The 22817-nt window shown below is 36.7% G+C and overlaps 2 protein-coding genes across 2 annotated transcripts; both read right to left on the bottom strand.

Moving 5' to 3' along the window:
• Nucleotides 1-15359: 15359 nt before the first annotated feature.
• LOC135792108 (uncharacterized) lies at nt 15360-19854 on the bottom strand. The gene is made up of 4 exons (XM_065302728.1): nt 19823-19854; nt 18888-19764; nt 16278-16285; nt 15360-16213 (listed from the first exon to the last, which is right to left on the bottom strand). Exons 1-4 carry the CDS (start codon nt 19844-19846, stop codon nt 15470-15472), a joined length of 1653 nt encoding a protein of 550 aa, XP_065158800.1. The 5' UTR covers nt 19847-19854; the 3' UTR covers nt 15360-15469.
• LOC135791936 (uncharacterized) lies at nt 17086-18218 on the bottom strand. Its single transcript, XM_065302531.1, has 2 exons — nt 18164-18218; nt 17086-18113 (listed from the first exon to the last, which is right to left on the bottom strand). Exons 1-2 carry the CDS (start codon nt 18185-18187, stop codon nt 17139-17141), a joined length of 999 nt encoding a protein of 332 aa, XP_065158603.1. The 5' UTR covers nt 18188-18218; the 3' UTR covers nt 17086-17138.
• Nucleotides 19855-22817: the final 2963 nt, after the last annotated feature.

Genomic DNA, 22817 nt, shown 5'->3' with positions numbered 1-22817 from the left:
CCACATATCAATTGGACATTAAAATGTTTATTACAATTATTTACTTATTCGCCTAGAGCGAGCAGCATCGTAGTGTACTTTAGATATGATATTAAAAAATAAATATTTTATAATGCACATAAGTACAACTGGTAGTTAATATATTAAGAACGAAAAAAAAAATGGTCTGAAACGTTTTTATCATCTAGTGTTTTTATAATGCTGTGTTTAATTGCACTAAGTACTTTTACGATTATTGCTACTGTAGTTTTTTAATGCGTTTGTTTCAAGCTGATTAATTTCGTTGAAGAAATTTCTGCAAAAATTTCTAATAAAATAAATAAGACGTATTTTTTTAATCTGAGTGAGTAATCCTTCGCGCGGATTATAGTCAATGGTATAATATTAATTGGACATGAACTGACATAACTTAATGAATTCTTTTGTCCCTTTTCCGTGTAGCGTTCGTTCCTCCAGCTTGAGATTGATGATTTAAGCGAAGAGGGAGGACTCGCACGCTGGCGCGCGCGTATATACGTATGTGAAAAGACGAAGAATTTTCCCTGATTGTCTTCTTCAATAGTTAAATATTAATGCGGCAGTGTTGTAATAGAAACCTGTCTTGTTGACCGGCCGGCACGAAAGCCGGAGCAATATTTCACCCATCATCACGGCGTATTGTAACTTGCTGTGCATTGTTTGTATGCGTGAAATTAATGTTCAGTTATTTGTTTTGTGTTACACGTCCTTAAAAACATCCACGGTACTTGTAGCAGCACAAAAGTGTATTTATATGAAAATGTTTAAACTTCCTATTTTCTGATTCACGTCTCGGAGGTCAACCATGTCAGTTTTAGATTGGGTGCATCCAAGACACATTTTTATATCAATGCGTAGAGGTACATCTTAAACGCTCAAGCGCTGGATATTAATAATTACAGTGGAATGTCCGCGTCTTGCGCATCCACTGATTGTATTCCAGTAATTACATATTTCTGGGTTATAATTAACCAACACTACGCGGAGTCAATGATCCGCAGAACAACGTATTTATTACGTGGATGAATACTTTTGTTTACGCTCAATTTTACAAATCGTTTAAAATTTAATTTGATGATTTATTGATTAAATTTTCTACTCAAGTAATCTGTGACTACTAGATAGCTATATTACATCAGATGGACAACAATGCGGATTCGAAAGCGTCTCAAATTTATTAAATTTGTTGCTACTATATTATTGATGCCAAATTATGCACCTACGTGTGTGCGGTTACGCGATATCATATTCTAAAATAATAATTAGCACATAGATGAACGCAATTTCGTATAATGATTAATGGTGTTTTCTATTAATCTAGCGCTCGCAGAAATTATGATTATTACTAGCTGACCGTATAGTTTGTTCAGCGTTAATTTTATATAGGAATATATCATTCGGCGAACAATAATAAAAAAGAACACAACGTATATTAGCTATTCAAGTCAGGTGCTATATAATCAATCCCCAGTAGGTCAACCGAATCGATCAACAATGTACATACATAAGTAATGTGAGATTTCGAGAAAGGTAAGTTGTTCGAGTTCGCGTTAGGAAGATGCGAAAAGCTCTCGGGGCGTTCCGATGGAATTTGTTTGCTGTCCATAACAAGTCATAAAAGCGTTAATTAATTGTTCGCCTCGGTTAATTGTCATACCAAATCAATGGACCAGTCTTGGCTATTGTCGTACACGCGCGTACTCGCGACGAATACGAATACCAATGGTTATCAGGTGAAAGTGTACTAATTAATGCTCGAAACGTTCTAATTGGGGACGAGCGGCTGTTGTTTTTACCGGTTTACGCTGTTGTTGTTTATAAATAAATAATAATGATCGGCAACACAATCGATTTGAGGTGTGTCGTTAATAAATTTCCTTCTGTGAAGAAATTATGCAACCAGAACACTTGACGAAATTACTCAGCCAACACAACAACACGATCGGCAGCATATTTTTTGTTCTTTTCGGTCGCATTTGAATTTCTTTTTGTGCTGCGCTGTGAAGATACCTGTTGTCTCGGCGTTATATTTCGTTGTTGTGTATTCTACGCTCCGGCGATAACAATCTTAGAAAGTTTTAATGTCTCATTAATACGAGTCGCTTTTATGGCCATCCACTGGACTAAAGAAATTCCACTCGATGTCGTAAATGATAGCTTACATATCAACTCATCGACGAACATCACTCCGAATAAATTATTACACATATGCGTCGAGTTCATTAACGCGCAATGCACAATTATTTTTTTGGTGTAATTTTACTTCTCATCTGTTTTCCACGTCCGATTGTATTTGATCAGCGAATTATCCAAGTGGAATTCATAAAAATATTAAAATAATATTTTTGTATTCATATGGATGTAGAAGTTACCACGTAATAAAGATTTCCAAAAATATTAGCTAACAAGAATTAATGTCACATTAATTTAATTATAAAATAAATTTCTTCACAAACTACCTATACGTGATTTTAATAACTAAGCGCATTTATTTAGTAGCTAATAGAGAAGGAAATTGCGTAATGGGCTTGCATTATTAAGTCCTTCTTTGTCATAAAACACTGTGTGAGCCTGTTTAATATTCAAATATTAATTTAAATTTTCTGTTTACATCGCTGATTATTGCGCTGGCGCACAGTCGCTACGTGTTAATATGTTCGCCGGTTGGTGTGTGCAGCAGGAAGCCACTAATTCCACCTGATGTGACTAAACTCACTCCGAGTCTAGGAAATTTGTCAAATTAGCATCGCGGTCGAACAAAACCGCCTGCGTTTGGCATTGATTTATGCAAGACCATCGGCTACTCACCGATTTGTTTATAAACGAAATTATTATTTAATAATGACGACCAGTTTACACCGCAACGTATCTAACATCTTAAGATAGTGCTGCGCATCCAGTGGGCCCACAGCTTCTCACGGTCTTTACGCCGGTTATTTAAACATCCAGATTCATAAAAGCAACAAAGCGACGATGAAGATAGAAGATACACAACAGGAAATAAAAGTGATTATAAAATATTGTCATTTCGGTGTTCAAATGTTGAGAGTTAAGACGTTAAAACTGTTTGCTTTCAATTAAGTAATTAAATAGACTAATATAATATATTTAATTATGTTGGCTGGTCGTAAAAAGTTAGACAGCCGATGAATATTCTCTGTGCGTGTGTGTCAGTGCAAATTTGTTCAATCAAAATTTATCAAAGTGTTCACAGAGATTGTGTGTATGTAGAAATATTTGATTGATGGACACCGGCGAACTTGTTTCGGTTACAGTTACACCGGCATCGTTTAGATTTCGTAAAACACGAATCAAGTCAAATATGGCATTGCTCTACGAAATAATTGTTTCATTCAACTGTGCGCCGGCGATAAGCATGTTGAGCACAATGCGTTCGGACGTCGACAATATACGTTACGTTTTTTTATTGACATAAAGTAAGACATAATTAATCTCTATCCCCCGTGCGATCTCCACTAATGCCGAACAAGCATTAATTATTGGAAATTGTTTGAGCAGAACTGAATAGCAATCAATCATTCGCTGGCTAACAAAACCACCTTTGTGTGGTATCTGTGTGGTAACGAGACTGAATAGGAAATATGAAACTACATGTAGAAAATTGAATTCCTAGCAATAACCTTGCTTGGTTGACTGTGCAAGCTGCTTGTACAATCAAGAGACACTAGTCTATAAATATCTAAGCTTCTTATATTTGAATATTAAAATTCTTCTGCCTTTGCAGAAATATATTTTCCTTTTCCGAATGCGTTTAGCATTTTGAGTAGTTTTTTAACGCACTGCTTTATTGTGCAACATACATTATTAAAGCGGGAATATTATTCGAGCTTCGTGTTTGAATGCAATAAATATCCCATTGAACGTTTGGGAAGCAAGTGCGCGAGTAAGTTTTATAAATTATGAGTATTGCATGCATTTTCCATCCACGAAATAAGCAGAAAACGAACAAGATGAAGTTTATATTATTTATTCAAAAAGAAAAATAGGCCAAATGATATTTATGTCTTGCTGCCATGGCAGCAGCATCCAAGCTCTTGAAGTTAAAACTCGCATAACTGTTTTCAGAAAAATTTTTATTAAAAAAATCTAAATCGACGATTAAGTAAAGTAAATTTATTACATCATGCTAGTGATCGTTGGGGTGTCTCCTTTAATGACTCAATTGCGTCCATATTGCACTCGATAATGGCTAATTGCGCATGCGCAAGAAAGAAAGTATCAATAAAATATTAATTATGCGCTTAATTTATACGACCTCCTAACGTGCAAGAGACGGACCATTGCAATAATAACAAGTGGGACTAGCCTACGAAATGACATCGTTAAAATTAATTGTCGAACGTGAATATTGCGAATCGCCACGTAATTGTGCGTACCTGCGGCCATTCGGGGCTCAGTATGTGCGCGCGTTTTGTCTCGTGAATGTTTTGTGCATTTAAAACAAACGAATGTACACACAAAGTCGCACATGCCGAACGCAAATGCAGCTGTTATGCAACTGTGCGCAAGTGTCCTATTGATTTTGCAATTTCAATAAACCAACAACACGATTTACTCGAATGCGTTTTGCCAACTCTAGGCGTTTACGCAAAAATCGCACGCATAAATATTTAGTAGACTGCAACAAACTATAATATGCAATGATCGCTTCTGATATTGTATTAAATCAGTATATGGAAAATAATTATCGGTTATTATGAGCCGCAATGAAGGAATCGCTTACTGCGACTTACGGAATAATCGTCTCTGTTTACGGACGCATTCAGCGAGCGATAAACGATTCTGCACGCCACAGACTCATCCTGAAAGAGTTAATAATTCGCCAAACCGTGAATCATAAATCTATTATGGTCGACTTTAATCACATACTGCTTTACAAATTAAAAGCTCATTTTGCACGAATTTCTCTACTCTTATTACATAATAGACCATTTTGTACAACAACAAAATTTAAAACACCAAACATTTATTTACAGTAACAACATTTTTTCAGCGTGAGAATTTAATCAATTTATTGTTTATTCGCGTCCACTTGTCATTTATCATCATGATTATTATCCATCAAAATAAATTTGTTCCACACACGGCGCACACATGCTAATACGTCGAAAATTTGGTGATTAGATATTCTGAAGATAGATAATTACTAATCGCTTGTTGTGTGGCCCCAGCTGAATAATAATCACCGTGGAAAGAACAAATATTTCTTCAATCCGTTTGGAAGTTCAAGTACCCAAAGAACACCTACTGACTAATCCTTGCCGCAACAAAACACGATTCACTTTTTATCTATCGCAGCGCCTGAGAAACATATTGTTTCAAATTTGTTCGAGACGTCTACGGTGCTTGTCCATATTTATCCGCGCAAGTAATGCTCACACAATGATTAATGAATTGGCAATTGATTCAATTGCTTGACTATTGACCAAATGTTCCATGATTAGATTTTGAGTCAAAGAAATGCCGATCCAAATCAAAAAACAACATCGTTATCGATGTTTCTGAGAATAATTGAATTTTGCGTTTGTTAAATGAAGTTATTGAATAGTTTCTTGGTAAAGTGCACGTGAAGTAGGCTAGCCTTTTAAGTATAAGTTAAATAAATCACTTTATCATCACTTAACAAGTAAAATAATAAAAATTTAAAAAGTTACAGATAAAAATCTTATTATTTGCATATTTTTGTATTGTTTACTTGGAAATTAAACACATTCATTACTAAAATGTAATGATGAATGAATCAGGTGCCTGTAATATTTCGTAATGAAATTATTGACGGCGTAACGTCGTCGTCACGCTTTTCGCTGTTTGCGTTCGTCGCAGCGCAAAGCCGCGAAATGAAAACTGGTTTAACTCTCGCGCTGGCGCCCGGAGGACATGCACGCATTTGTTTTATGTCAAATGAGGTCGCTTGCATATTTCTAAAGGTCGTTCATTTGTGCTGCAGATGCATTTGTGCATTCACAATCCTCAATGGTATCGATAGAATGGAATTAGGAACAAACACATAACTTTATTCTGTCAAAAACGACAAAGAGCCGTTAACAACAGTTATTTATGTATCAAGACATTGTGGAATGGAAATTAAAATGTTGTCAAACCCAAATTGTTCCATTCTTCAGCCATAAAATAATCAATATTTAAACTGAAAACAATTGACAATTGTGTCTAAATATCTATTACTTAAATTAAATTTACTGCTCCGCGCTAATGAATTTCCTCATTTAATATTTCCTGACGCAGCCAGACAGTTTACGTAAATAAGTATCCAAATATTTAGTAAATAAAACAATATGCATGCAATATAGTAGTAAATTTTATGAGCCAACTATTCGCTTATTACAGTTAGAATGAATTAACAACACAAACGTCTATTAATTATACGTCAATATTATGTTTAAGTTGTTTGCAAAAAAACGCGCATCGTAACAATGTCTGCCCACTCGAATGCTTGTGCATATATTCTTTTATAGCACGTAATTGCAAAGCAATCAACCGCACAATAAAATTATTATCCAGCAAAAAAAAACGTTTAATATACATTTTCGCGTCGTTAATCGGTAAGCATCATTAATATCAGCATGGTTCAATGTTCATTGTTTATTATGACGGTAATTGTTTCATTGGATCTTATGCAATAAATAATAGATATACAAATTATAATTTATAACGTGTGGCGTGTGTTTTTGTGTCGATTGTTTCATCTGCAGAAAACAGAAATTATTGCATTTGCAGTTTTTATGTTTGTGTTTATGAATTTCTTAGAACTTAGAACTCAAATATATGCAGGCATCTAAATATGTGCCCCAAGTGCTTCGAACTCGTCAATTCACTCGTGCATAATCATATATATTGTCAGTTATGTCAGTAAATTCATTTGTATGCGTAAAAATCAGTCGAAAGCCCGCAGCTTAAAAGTGTTTTGTGCGCCTGTGAAAATTTCCTCGGCTTTACTTCATGACTAGTGTTATTTGTTGACTACTGTGGCATGCGATGCTGTAGGCTGGTTGGAATTGCCGGCAGATCATCGCGGTTGATAAGTCGCAACGATCCTTAACGAATTTTTGCATTTCAACTCGACGACTACCGATCTCGTTAGGAAGGGCACTTCTGTGTGCAAAATGTGCTCGTAAATTAAAATGGGTTATTAAGTTGTTAACCTCAAATAAATTTTACGATTTTAATTATTTCAGAAACACACACGGAGAAAACACAAAAGAAAGTATGAGCAAGTTGAAGAGAACAATCATCGTCGATCAGGCTTTAATTGGAGTAGGTAAATAGCCCACAAAAGGATCACAAACGCTAGTCAATAGTCATAAAACGTTTCCATATATACCAGCGCATCGATTTAATGGACTTGTTTTACTAGACCGGCTTCTGCTTTTGACCTAACGATTGTTTGGTCGTTTGGCGTTATTGTTTGCGATCCGCGTAATGTCCTGCAGAGACGCCGAAGAAAAAAAAAACTGCACGAAGCGGTCAACAATGTGATGCTCCTATTATGTTGTAGAATTCACAATTGCCTGATCCTCTGCTATTATTTCCCAACTATCACGCATCGCAACGCGCAACATGGCAGCGCACTTATTTATTTCAATTGCGTGTGTTGTTCCGATGCTGTTATTGTTTAATTAGACCTCAGACAAGGGGGCAACGAGTGAAAACCGCTTCTAGTCGTCGTGTAACTGCGTACATGTCGCGACAGGCGATATTAAAACAGCAGCGAGGTAGTTAAGCTGTCGCCAATAAGAATTTCCTTTGTTGTCTTCTTCGTAACGACGTAAAAAAATATGGCGCTGCGATATTAAAAATTAAAATGGCGCTGTGTCTCGTGTTTTTAATTTTTAGAATTCGTCCGTAACAGTTTTCATCATCTAGGTTCCGTTCGTAGGATACGTGTACGCATCTATCTGGATCTGATTCTAGTTGAAATTACGAGTTTTCAGCTGAATATGGTCAATCTCTTCCATTTGTGGCCAACGGTGTATACAGTTAATCCGAGCATATTCAGATATGAGTATTGAGGCGGCCTTTTAAATACCCAAATAACAATAACACGAAATGGGATGCAAAACGGGCGATTGAGCGAATTCCGTTACGTAGTCTTGATGCGGTGGACCCAAGGATTATTACCCACAGTCCGGTCGGTGGTTTTTTTCTTCTTCTTCTTCATCGGCGACGATGCCGCGGATGCCAGCGCGTCGCGTCCACCATGCGCGCCGTGTCGCCACTCCGCGGAGCCCTCGGCTCGCATTAAACGTAAAAGTCTTTACCACATTTTAATAAACAATAAACAAGATAGTTTAGTGGTCACAAAAGTCAGTCGATAGGCTCGATTACGGGCTCTCTCTCGTGTTATCTGTCCGCGCCGGGCTCAAGCGTTGAATCTCCTTAATTATGGTTATTTCTCTTTGTTATCCCGTGTTCCCATTTTCTAAACGAGCTGCCTAAATTATTTTACGACGCCGAACACAAACTTTCATTTAAAATTCTATAATATAAAAAAGCGGCGACCATGACAACGACAATGACGACGACAGGCCGAAGACAAAGAGGTAAAGATCATGCTGAAGAGAGGGCCGAAGGCGAAAACGAAAAGCTCACTCACACTTTGGGATGGGAACCATCTTGTGCGTGCGGCGGTGTATTGTTCTTTCCATTCCAGGGTCAATTAATTCATTTCACTACAGATCGCTCTTTAATAGCGCTCCACTTGCTGTATCTCGAGGCGGAAATATTTCCAACTCGATCTATATACGCAACCGATCAATCAAAATCATCGCAATCGTGTATTTATTATCATGCGAAAACTCGTTTCACTCTGGGCAATGTATGCATGTAAATATAATCAATTTAACATTAGCCACTTTCACAAAATCATCATTTATTTAATGAAAAACAATCAAACTTGACATTCTGCGGTTTTGGTGAGGAAATAAATTGTCAAACGTCGTATTGGGAATGCATTTATTCGCGGTGTTTAGTCTTTATTGTCAGAAATGTTTTATAAATTCCTCGGGTGTTGGGAACTGTGTGTGCCGCATGCATTGGTGATTAATTGATGTCGGGCGAGATTTATGAGGCGTTTTAGCCGGCCCCAGAGCCCCGAAACTCTCGAAGCTCGCCGCTCGCATCCGAATTGTTTCGGTGAGTTCGATCCATTAGCATAATTTGCGATGCCGCGCGCGCTGCGCTTTAAAACGATTCGTTCGAACTCGTTACCGACCGCATCCGACAACCGACAATGCGTGTGCAGTGTGTACATGCGAGCGTCTCCTTGGAGAGATCCACAAAGAAATTGCTGTAATAACTGTAAACGACCCCGAAGTGCAACGTCCAAAGAAGGCGCAATTAGTTTGTAGCGCTACCAGGGGGCAGCAGATACTCCGCTGGAGGCGGGTGCGCCCGGGGTGTCGCACGCACACGCCGTGTAACTTCGTAACTTACTTCTCTTCGCTCAGTGGCTTTGCTTTTATTCCTCTCTTGTCTTGGTCTTGCGTGCCAGTCGGATTTAATGAATGCAATCCACGATCGTCGGTTGCTCGCCTCCTCGACCTGTTGTTTTTCAGCTCCGGCCAGCCTATAATTTTTATTGTCACGGCGCAAAGGCACCTAACAGCGGGATAAAAGCGTTTCGCCTGTTTCGTCTTGTACTTGTATATTGTAATCTCATTCTTTACTCGTATTCGTTTCTTTGTTTGGTTAAGATTCATTATCGTTGATCATCAGGCGCAAATTTAAGATAATCGCGCGAAAAGATTGAATTCTTCAAATGCTAACAACTTTTCCAAGTTGTTTCTCACAAGTGATTTGGCACAGCAAGTAATTGCATTGACCATTTTGCTGGCCGACGCCGTGCATGAATGATAAACAATTGTCAATTACAGCGATGCCGTTTCGCGGCTGTCGTGTAACCACCTAGCTTTGTTAGCCATTTCATTAGAAGACCGCTGACATTCTTACAATCGGGTTTAGTGTAGCAGTTGTTTGTTCGGTATTACAACAAATATCCCTCGATACACCATTGCGGCACTTATCATTCGCGTATCTCCATTGAATACGCCTCTCTATGCGCGCCGCGCCGACTGACATCGTTTCGCTGGATGCCTGCGCAGCCATTGACCAATTATTTATTGGAACCAACAATCTATGCATATTTGCATTTCCGATAGCCAACGTATATTATATCGGAGGGTTTTATATCTTTCAGCTGTTTGGAAGAAATCGCAATGCTTGTCATACGGGTAATTAATAACGCATGCCAACAGGATGAAACAAAAGCTGTTGATGGTTGATACTGATTCCACGTCTTCAGACCTGTCACAGACATCAAGTGCTTATTTTTTTATTTATCTAGTTTAATTTATACTATGGATAAAAATAGACAAATAATTAAATAGTGTTATAAAATACATCATGCAAGTGATGCGGTAGTGGTGGTAGTAGTGAAGACATCAACTTGTTTGTCTCTCATTCGAGCGCCCACTTGATAGAAACATAAACACCCACGAAGGGCCTAAACGACGACTACTGACAGACCGAGGAACAGGTAACACACACCTACGGGCACGGTTTCATTCATACGCCGGCGCATTACAATACGTCCGGGCCCCTACTGCCGCAAACTGAATGTTTTGTGGCCCATTTGGCGCTCATGTTTCGCTTCGTGTGTTACTTCAACAAACAATCATTAAATACATGTGTAGATCGTTAGGTTGTGCGGAGGTGTACCTGTCGACTACCGAATCACTACTACATTCTTCGATTGCAACCGCCGAGAATTTATTTTTGTCTTAAAACTACGTTAATCTTAAAAAATTGGTGGTGCAGGTGTAGAAAGAATACAATTATTCGATTATCGCGTATTTTCCAGGGCGACACACGGGGATTTGAAAGTTGCAGACGTTTTATCATTAGTCTCGAATCCAATAAGTTTGCTGGTGAAGGCCGACATTCAATTACAAGTTTTCCGCGCGCATGACAATAATTAATAGTGAGTTGTCACCTTATGGGATAATCTCGACGATTCAATCGTTTACAAATAGTGACGTTGGTGTGGAGTCGAGGAACGCGTAACGAAACAATCAGTCAATGTTGAATTAAACAAAACAAAAATATCTTTAACAACGTTGAGAAATGCGACAATGAATCTTTCGAAGCGGGAGACTTGAGGCGTTTTCCTATTCGCACAAATTGTCATCGATTTCCTGTGCGCGTATTAATAGGAAATGGGTCGACTGCGTAGCGATTAAATATCCGCAAGAATTTATGAGCAAATTATCACGTAATTTTCCACGCTGACTGGTTTCCAGCGCAAACAATAAACGAGCCCGTGTAACACAAATATCAAATGATCACACAACAAAAGCCAAACTTACTTGTGTTCGCAATGCGTCGAGCGACTGCGACTGAGTGTTTACGACAACCTAATTACTTTGCTTCGTCCTCAGAGCGCCTTTTATGCTGTCGTCGCCTCCGCCGAACTCCAAGCACCAAGCGTATTTTTATTTCGCCCCCCGACGGCGACACAATATACGCAATTCGGTGCAAACTTCATGGCGGAGGGAGGACGCGATTCTCATTCACTTGGTTGATTATCTAATAAGCGTTCGAAGTGGATGCTCTACGGCAGTCATCTTTTCGTTTACTGGCACAGCATGTGCAAAGGATAAAGGCTACACGTATACTTTTTAAAAAATCAAAGGCAACTGTGTATTTGTTTACCGAGTTTTGCAAATTTAGCACGCGCATAATAACAGTGTAACGTCGTTGCGAAAGAAAATCATAAAAACCAGCGCCCGGGCGCGGAGTGAGGGAGTGAGTGATAATAGACTTTCGTTTCACAACAAGACCCTTCTTCTTCTTCTGACAACTCCGACATAAAGCAAAAAAAAAATGTATAAAAGAGGTTGAAAGAAAATATGTAATTATAAGAAAAGCTGGATGAAGACTGCGTCGTTTTTTTGATGAAGCAAAGGAAAACCTTTTTGTAAGATGCGAGTTCAATCAACTATTGAAGTCTTTACAAGATTAGCATGCGCTTTTTCTGACGAGCTTTCTTTTTAGAATGTCGTATGCATGATAAAATAATTTCATGAATTTCTATCGTCAATAAATATTAAATATCATCAAATCATTAAAATTATATTAGCGTATTGTCCACGGCAGCAACAAAATAAATATTGAATCAAACGCGATCAGTATTGTTGGTCACCCGCTGGAAGTGGAATGTTAACGAAGCCATAATTGTTGTTTGTCGTGCTTATTATTAACGAGACATGCGAAGCTTCTTTAACTTCTCTTCCGCAGCTGCGCGCTGGTCAGAAACACAAACATCAAATATTTGCTCGGTGCGTCGCTCCTACTTACCTTATAACAATATAACTCATTAGAGATATTCATCATCTTCGTCTACCTTTTCCACACACATGCGAGCACAACAAATGACGTAAATGATGTGTGTGGTGCTTCATAATTCTCCCGCAAGCCGGGGCATTATGATCACGTCCTAGACGCGCACGATTATTCCCGCACAACTTTTCGGGGAGCATTGTATCAATACATGCACACAATTGCGTCGTGTACAATGCAGGGGAATGTATTGCTCATTAGGAATTGTCAGCGGCAGCACAATATCAACGTAGAACAATGTTGATGTGTGATTTGAGACAACGGGGGGTGGGTTTACACAATTTACTCACATGCAATTCATAATTCTCGTGCGGGTGCTCTACTTGAAACTAACTTCATCTTGACGCGGCGAAAACACGAATGCGACAATACGAGGAAATCGATTTTAATAATATGATTTGCCCCCCTTCTGGGGCGCGGCGGGCACTGCGCGTCAGAACAATGTAACCAATTTATTGTAAGGAATTGTACCTACCCACTAGACGCCTGCGAGTTACGAGCACTTCATATTCAGCACGCTGTGTGCAAAAGGGTTCGCTATTGTTTACCCTAGTTACGTGAAATGAAGTTTTGTTCAACACACAGTCAAGTATTGCAAAGAGAAAAAAAGAAAAACTAATAAATGGTATATTCTGTTAATCTCTATCAAATACTCCGAATATAGATTGAAATAATTATAATTTGAATAGATTTATGTGTAATCGATTTATTATGATTACAATTTCCGATAATACAGGCTTTGTTAATGAAATGTAATTTGGATTCACATAATTGTAAATATTATACGCAACCATTCGCTAAACTAGTTTGTGCTTTCTTTCATGTATATCAATTTATATAAATACAGTTAGAATACTAGTAATTACTAGTTGGTTATAATTATACATACAGTACTATAATTAATTGCTAATCTAATTAGCGAACGTTTTTAATGCACAGTTGCAACGGTCAAAAGTCGAATAATGTATGTCGATACAAAAATAACCAGTGCGTCAAGATGTGTGCTTGGTTTTTGTTGGTTTTCTGATGAAATCAACGTCTTTTTCGTTGCATTGTCAAACCAGTTTTCGATAAAACTTGATGGTGATAAGACGTTTTTCTGTAATCCACGCAGCGAATGCACACACGTTTAATAATCACCACCATCGGCCGGTGTTTATCTTCATTAAATTGTAGTCGTGGTGCAGTTGCCTCGAACGCACTCGATATTATATTCAAGTCTTCGTTGTAATTAGGATGCGAAGTAAACACGCAGGCGCACGAGAACTTTTTTTTTTTATATATTTTCTAAGTTTAGTTAATATATGCAGGTTTTCTGCAGGTACACCTGCTTATAAATGAAATTATACAATGTAACAATTTAAATTGTAGTTAAAAATCGAACGATTTGAATTATTTCAGTGACAAATCACAAGCGTCAGATACTCTGGCGACAGACGAAGGTTTGGTTTAGGGTCACACGTTGCTTGTTGTTTTTTGCCGCATGCAAATGCCATGTTTTAAATACCTGCCCTGGCAATGCCGCCACGATAGCATAGTCATTAGTACACTTCAGTCGGGCACAATGGCAGGAACATTCCCCACTAATAGAACGACCACCTAACAGATTAAGCTACTCGCATTCTTCTTATTTCTGCTCCACGCATATAAATACTATCACAAGAATTGCACCCAGATTCGTTTCATCTCCGCGCATTAAAATATTTATTTATACGAAACAAAAGGCGATAATCGCTCATCGGCGGCAAGAATGGCGCCTTCAAAGACCGATGTCATCATTTAAACTAATAATCACTAATCATTGTGGTACATTGAATATTCGTGTTGGATTAGTGAATTGGCCGAAACGGTGATTATAAATTTACATTTTATTTTAGTTGTTACATGTTTCCAGCTGAATGTGATGATAGAATTATGTGCTGCTATGCTTTGATGCACGCCGAAAGACTTGTCGCCTTCGATGCTAGTAAATACCAATTGGCAAGCGCATTTGATGCTCAGAAATACATCGACGCATTAAACCGAAATGTTTCATTTCAAAACCTGCAGCTATAAACGCACAATGTAAAAATTTGTGATTAAATTTTAGTAATACACCAATAATTGCAGTTTAATCGTATATTGGTAATTACCTAAACTGTCAATAAATGATTGGTGACATAAAATATTTAATATAAAAAAAACTGAACATCGTTGAGTCTTAAGTATTTCTAGTTCTAAATAGCTGGCTATAAATTTAGACAAGAAGAAACATTTCGTACGTAACATGGTGAATGCATTAAATTCAAACACACTTTATAAATGTTTAAATTTTTACAATATCTAACGAAAAAATGTCGTTTTTAAATGGATGGTTTACTTAATTAGAAACATTTCAGGTTATTAGAAGGCAACGACATTTCTGGAATGCATATTGTACAATTTAAAGTTGATTTCTTGCGGTGATTTTTGTATATCAACAAAATGAACTCTTCGTTCATATAATCATCATAATCACACGCCGCCGTCATCTCGATGCATCGGTTGCTTTTTCCACTCGGTTTTCCGTCCTCTGGCATAACGTAGTTGGAGCAAGGCACTGAAGGCGCACAATTAAAATGTATGTCCCCGATTGTTCCGAATGGACAAGTAGCTTCTAACTACAATAATAAAGTGAAATATATGCAAGCCTGCGGCTTAATAATACGTCTTACAAATTACGATCCAGATACAGTAGCATTCCACAAGACGTGTAGAGGCGGTGCCATAATTATTCATTTTACTTCACTCACTATTTGTTAATAGATTTCTGCCCGTCTAATGTGAACTCAAACTTCGTCTATTCAGAGAACTGTTTACTTTTGACACCGTTTGAGAAATTTTTGAAATATTATCTGAAAATGTAAAATTCAAAGTAAAAACAAAAGTTAATATAATATTGCATTTATTATTTATTTGTTTGATAAGTACATTGTTTCTTTAAAAATATAAATCAATAAGAATGTCCAAATAATACAATTCATAGCTTTTGTTGCGATTAGTGGCAAAGGTATTTCTTGCATTTGGCAGGGCATGAGAATGCATCCCAGTCTTCATTGGGCAAGGTGTGATCATGAACTTCTTCTTCGTCAGAGAGTGATTCGTTGGGAATGACACAGATATGGTCAATGGCATCAAATCGACTGTACAGAGGGCAGGAGTAGATAGTCTGGACAAAGACACCGTTCTTCTTCTTCACGCAGAGGAAATAACGTTTGTTGTTCTCATCGGTTTCATCATCGAAACGTCCCACTTTTGTGCATTTGAAATGTTTGGTACAGGTGTAGGTCTTGCTGCAGTGTTTGGTCTTGGGGTTGAATTTGCTGGGTGGTGGGCATGGACGGCGGACAGAGAACAATTCACCATGTTGATATTTGCATTCGTAGTAATTGCAGCAGGTGGGATCATTGGAATCTTCGAAAAGGCCGGGTTTCTTGCAGTTGTATTCGCCATTTTCGTCGGATGAAGAGAAATCGGATGAGGAAGAATCGGAGGAGGAATCGGATGATGAAGAAGATTCAGAGCTGCATGAGGCGGTTGATGAGCAGTGTCCAGCGTCTTGGTCGAAAACGGTACCATCGGGACAGTCGAATTTAGATTTTTGCCATTGTCCTCCATATCCTAAACGGCAAGAATAGTATTGTCTGCAGTTGGTTTCATCGGCAAAACGACCACGTTCGGAGCATTCAAAGTCGTCGGTTTCTCCACCTCTTGCAAGATGAATTGTTGCAATGAGCACGATCTATTAGAGAAAAAAGAAAGAAAAATGTATAAAAATATTAATATGAATTTTCTTTATAACTTACTAAGGAAGCTGTGAGTGTATTCATGATTACTTCACTGAGTGAATGTGATGTTATCGAAGTTATCCTGCTCTTTTATACTTGAACATTTTATACAAGAACAATAAAGCATCTGTAAAAGAATAAATTATCAACGATGCATTTATGAAAAGCATATTTACGTGATTTTAAATTTTTATTACTTCATTAATTAAATATTGATCACTTGTTCAGTTATGAGCAACATGGAAAATTTTGCTATCTCAGAGGGTTGTAAAAGATAAGCAAACAGCCGGCATATATTTGCACGTTAATGGATATTGAAGAAAAACATGCATAATATTTATGCATAATATTCTGGTAAAAATAATCTCAAACGTCGAATTTTGATAATTTGATATTAATCGCTGCACAAATGAAGATAATAAATTTGGTAAAGTGTTGTAGGTTGGTTTATGTTAATACAAAGAAAAATCAAAAATGAAAGAAATGAAAGAAAATATTGTTAATAATTTTATTAAACTTTAGAAACCATCATTTTAATAAATAAACATTATTTTTATTCAGAGAATAGGACATCATAGAGTATAACTGATTTTATTAAAATTATTTATTTATTTCTTATAAAATATAGAACATCTCAATATTTTTAAAGCAAACTTTAGTCAAATATTTATTATAAATAATTTAAAATTGATTCAAAACGATTTTTAGAGCCAATTAGTCAAGTAAGTTGCAATAACTTTCAATATTTCTACTAAAAATTAATTGAAATTAATTTTATTTGGTCTATGGTGTAATATATACTAATATTACAAGAAATAAACTTGAATTAATACTTGAATTTCTTTATTTAATTATAATTTCATAAAAGTAATATACATATTAACAAGAATAACCAAAAGTACATAAGTTTGTATCTCTATTCCATCCATATCCCCGTGGACAAACTAAAACATGTTTCGAAAATTTCCCATCAGCGTTCACATCGCAGAAATAAAATGATTTGCAATTTTGGTCATGTGTATTTGTGAAGAAACCTCTTGCTGTACACTTATACGAATCCGCATGATCCCAGTCTTCCACTGGCAAGGTATGATCGTGAATTGCTTCTTCGTCTGATAATGATTCGTCAGGAACAACACACACATTGTCAACAGGATCAAATCTACTGTATAAAGGACACGTATATATTGTTTGGGAAAAGTCTCCATTTTGCTTCTTAATACAAAGAAAGTAACGTTTGTTATTCGGATCAGTCTCATCGTCAAAACGTCCTCTTCCTGAGCAATGAAAATGTCTGGGACAGATATAATTCTTGCTGCAGTGCTTTTCTTTTGGGTTAAATTTACTTGGTGGTGGGCAGGGGCGGCGGTCAGAAAACAATACACCATGTTGGTATTTGCACTCGTAGTAATTGCTACAAGTGGGATCGTAGACATCATCAAAAAGTCCTGGTTTCCTGCAATTGAATTCGCCGCTGTCATAATTTGAAGATGAATCTGAAGATGAATCTGAAGAAGAGTCTGAAGAAGAATCGGAGGAATCTGAATCTGAAGAATCTCTATGGCATTTTACTGTTGATGAGCAGTGTCCGGAATTGTTGTCAAAAATGGTTCCATCCGGACAATCATAAATTGTTTTCTGCCATTGTCCTTCATTTCCTGTTCTACAAGAGTAATATTGTTTGCATGTTGGGTCAGTGTCAACAGCAAATCGGCCAGTTTCGGAACATTCAAAGTCGTCGTCTGAGTAAGAAGAAGAGGAGGAGGAAGAAGAGGATGAAGAGGATGAAGAGGAAGAAGAGGAAGAGGAGGAGTCTTCACTTTTTGTCAAATGAAAACTCGCAAGAAGAACAACCTGTCAAAATATGATATTATTAATATGCAGAAATATTGGAAAAAACTTACTAAATAGATCGAGGAAATCCTCATGGCTGTGGTTTGAGATAATGAACCTTCCAAGGCATTGTCAGACGTTTTAATACCTCCGGAAGAAGTCAAATTACAGATTCTACGCAATTATGTTCAAATATTTAATATAATAATCTTTATGGAAATTATATTTACAAATTCTCTAAGTAATCAAATACGAAAGTCAAGGTCGTTTAATAATAAGATGTATTAAACTTTCTTTATTGCTGCAAACTTACATTAAAATATTAACACCTCATAATAAAAGTAACTATAAAATTTAGTTAATTATTTATTTACAAACCATAAGCCCCGAAAATACATAAACACAAAATTAATTTGCACGCAACATAAAATTCCTTATATTATCATTATTAATCTGTTTTAACTAATAGAAAATATCTAATTGTTTCAAAAAGGGCATTTTAGCCATAATTCGGTATTTAAGTAATTGTCTTACCAAATATATTCGAGGGATGTTTATATAACCGAAAATCATGTTTGAATAACTGGAGATTCGGTAAGAGACAATAATACTGTGATATTTTGTTAAGTTATAGCAATTTTATTGTTCATCAAAATAATAAATATTTGGCATAAAATTACACATATTCTACTAATGCTATTACTTATATATTCATATCCAAGCATCTTAACAAAATTCAATTACATCAAAGCAATTAAAAACAAAAAAAAACATATTTTTTTACTTTTTTTTAACTCGAACGGCGTCCAGGAGTACACAAGTTAGTATCCCCATTCCAGTAATAATATCGCGGACAAAGTAATATATACTTAGCAAACTTGCCATCTGACATAACGTCACAAAAGTAAAAGGACCTATATGTACTATCATATCTGTTTGCATTGAAACCTCTGGACCTGCACTTAAATGAATCCAAATTATCCCAATCTTCGACAGGCAAGTTATGATCATGAATCTCAATCTCATCAGAAGCAGTCTCATTTGGAATAGCACACAGTTCAAAATCTGATACAAATCTACTGTACAACGGACAAGTGTAAACACTTTTAACATACTGTCCTTTTTTATTTTTCGAGCATAGGAAGTATCGCTTGTTATTGTCGTCAGTTCCATCATCAAACCGTCCTTCACGTGTACATTCAAAATGCCTTCGACAGACATACTGATGTGAACACTGTTTATCATCAGGGTTGAATTTACTCGGTGGTGGACATGGAATTTTCACACCGAATAAAAATCCCTTGTGGTGTTTCTTACACTCGTAGTAACCAGAACAGTAAGGATCTTTCGTATCATCAAAACGTCCTATTTTCTTGCAGTTGTAATCATCACCATCATAATGGGATTCTGACGATGAAGAAGAAGATTCTGAAGAAGAAGAATCTTTTTCGCATGGACCCAGGGAACAGTGTCCCAAAGATCCATCAAATACTGTTCCTTCAGGGCAGTCATAACTGCTCCTTACCCATTTTCCTCCGTTTCCAGCGGAGCACAAATGGTAACGTCTACAATTCGTATCTCTACGGTCTTTAAATCGTCCTTGTTCGGAACACACAAAGTTTTCGTCATCAACACGACCAGCGTATGAAACTCCAGAAAATATAGCGAGTACCTGTTTATTAAAAAGTTGATTATTAATTTTATTTTGATATTTAAACGGAGATACTTACGACAATAATATGAAGAGTTGTCATTATGCTAAAATATCTTATAATGAAATTTGTGCAATTTTTTCTTGAGTTTATATAGTGAAAAATGAAAAACATATTTTCCCATGACACTTACAAATTTTATGAATTAATTACTTTGTTTTACTATGTTTTGATTGTAGGAATTATATTGATGCATTGTCCTTATCTTTATGAGATGAATTTTTCACCGAATCAGCGCGTCTCGCAATAATTTCGGGGGCAACGTCTCGATTAATATCCGTCATTGTCGATAACAACCCGTGAATATAAACAGACGAAAAGCGAATGAACGCTAATAGCACCAGCGCAATTAGTCACACAAGCGTTTATATAAAATCTCAAAAGTAAACTCTTCGTCGTGATTTATTAATTTGCGTTTGTGTGCCTTCTCAACAATGATTTATGATTAATTCATTTGAACTAATTTAATAATCGTTGGTTTTTCGCACAATTTGATGTTTTGAAGTGTTTTTCGCCGCAGAGTTTAGCTTTTGTGTGGTGTGGATGCCATCATTTACCGATCCAGCTTTAGTTCGCCTGAACTTTCGATGGCACGACGTGGTAAAGCTAAAAGGAGGATCCGGCAATCTTCTTTTCCAATGTGCTCATTTATAATTTATGAACGTAGTGAGCATAGAAAACGGTAATAAATTGTTCACGAGCAAAAGGCGAATATATCCTAGCGTTGTTGCTTCGCCTCCGTTCCTTCGTTTGTCCATTACACGCGGGATGGGTATAGAATGGACGGGGCATTAAAAAAATTACGAAAATTAATAGGCGTATATGAGCGGCGCGCGGTTCGTCTTCGCGTATAGTATACACACACATATATTCTGTACTTACCTAGGACGCAAAGAAAGAAAAATATTAAATTGACTTTCATTATTAACTTGCGTAACTAATAATTATGGGTAGTATTACGACGGAGGAACAATGGCCAATTATAATCGAACACAATTCACGGTGTTACTTGGCTTATCGGTATTTTTGTGTTTTTATTGTTTCATCGTAAATTTATTGCACACGATCATTCTTTAGCACACAAGACGATTGCTTGTGCACTGGCCGTGGCTCTTCCGCTATTACCACGTCTCTTCGCATGCCATTCTCATAAAATCCACGACTATTGCTTTGATGCACGTCTTAAAATATGCTCATCAGGCGCACTGCAAGCTTTTCGATTCGTTTAGATTTGTTTGCGTTGCCTCCGCAATCACTGTCGATTTTAGTAGCTTGTGGAAAATGATTTGATATGGATTATAACAGCAGCCGAACGGATGTCGTAACTGCGTATGAAACTGGAAATCAGCAAAAGTCATACATATGCATCGTGTGCGTGGATTCATCGATGATAAATAAGTAATTGCGGCCGATCGCAAAAAGTTGTACTTGTGTAAAATTAATTAATCAACTTCTCCATGTTCAATTTATTTAAATTAGTAGATATACATTCAGATTTAAAGAAATGGCAATCAGAAAATTAAAACAATTTAAAAAAATGTTTTTTGCAATTTGTCATAGAGTTCTTTACATGTTTGACCTGAATTTTGTTAATATTTACTTGTTTACAACGCTAAAAATTAAATTTTGACTCATCATAAAAGAATCTTAATAATTTTTCTCCTCGTGTTATACACAATCTGTTTGGAAAACATTTTGCAATTTTTAAATCCTGAGAATAAAAAAATACAAAACGATTACAATTTGGGTGTCATAAAAATCAATTTCATAGTGTGTGGACAACACGTAGCTTAAAATGCCTATCAAATCATAGTCGATTAAAAATAAAAGCTTCGACTCCACTGACGTGAAAGAGCGCCAATAAAAAATCGGTTCTCATCCTATTTCTACATCTATAATAATTAACGCGTTTATAATTATTATAATTCCTATGCTAATCGGTTTTGTCCGGGCGACTTTATAGCCGGCCACGAATTGATATATTATGTTCACATTAATTAATAATTTCATAGAGCCTAGGTATGTTGTTTTCGTCGAACACATAAAAACGGGCTTATTATGCGTAGCTCGTCTCCAGCCGGTAATGTAATGTGATTCCGCAGCGACCATCGATGTTAACAAATTAACCCAAAACCAGGTGAAGCGCATAAATAAATTATTTAGCGAGCTTCACACCGAACGCCAATGAATCTTTCAGTCACATGCGACAAGAGATGAAGAAATTCGAAGCTGGATGATATAATTTATTTCTACGCTAGACACATTTTGGTTTAATTAATGAACTAGGATGCAAAATTAGTTAATTAAAAATAAATTGGCGTAATTTATTTACACGGTTTGCACTTTTCGTGTTGCTAGTAATTTTTATTTGTGTCAATTTCTTAATAAATAATTACAATAATCCGGTACAGTGTAATATTTTTGAATCAAAATTATTACTTAGACATGCCTTAATTGGTTTTTAAATAATCACATTGTTTATATGCGTGATGGCGAGGTTAGCGCACATCCTCCCAGCATCTTTTCCCATGGAGTTCGCTACCAGATTCGTTTATAGGCGTTTAAATGCGTTTACAACGTTCTGCATGTGTCAAAAACGACACGCACAGAAGCTTTTATATAGCGTGACTTGCAAATGTCAAAATAGAAACGTGATCATTCGTTTCGATTGTATTAGCGCATTTCCAGGCGCAGTCTATAAGAAAACCAAAAATCGCTTTGGCTGCAACATCTTCGAGTAATTTACTTCGCGCGGCAAATTGATCAGCGTTCACTCTCGGCGCGAGATGATCCGCGTGGCAGTAGTTTTTAATTAGGATTCGGTGTTCGTATTTTAAGACCCGATTGTCCCTATTAAGAGAGGTGTATGAGAACCGCGCGACGCACACAACGTTTAAGCGTTTTATTTAATAATAAATTATACACGCACACAGAAAGCCGCCGCGACACCGAAAACGTCACGGCCATTCTATTCTATCTTTGAGAAGTCACAATTTCTTTAACATTGTTTTAT

Source organism: Atheta coriaria, unplaced genomic scaffold (assembly GCF_025399875.1).
Source record: "Atheta coriaria isolate IRGN ID8LTWV9N9 unplaced genomic scaffold, Caltech_Dcor_3.1 hic_scaffold_5_pilon, whole genome shotgun sequence".
Lineage (NCBI taxonomy): Eukaryota > Metazoa > Arthropoda > Insecta > Coleoptera > Staphylinidae > Dalotia > Dalotia coriaria.
Note: the sequence above shows the minus strand (reverse complement) of the source record. Positions and strands in the feature narration are given on the sequence as shown.

Coding starts and splice junctions, on each gene's coding strand:
- LOC135791936 (XM_065302531.1), bottom strand. CDS start 18,187: ATGAGGATTTCCTCGATCTATTTA. Junction 18,114..18,163: donor GGATTTCCTCGATCTATTTA/GTAAGTTTTTTC, acceptor ATATTTTGACAG/GTTGTTCTTCTTGCGAGTTT.
- LOC135792108 (XM_065302728.1), bottom strand. CDS start 19,846: ATGACAACTCTTCATATTATTGTC. Junction 19,765..19,822: donor CAACTCTTCATATTATTGTC/GTAAGTATCTCC, acceptor TTTAATAAACAG/GTACTCGCTATATTTTCTGG.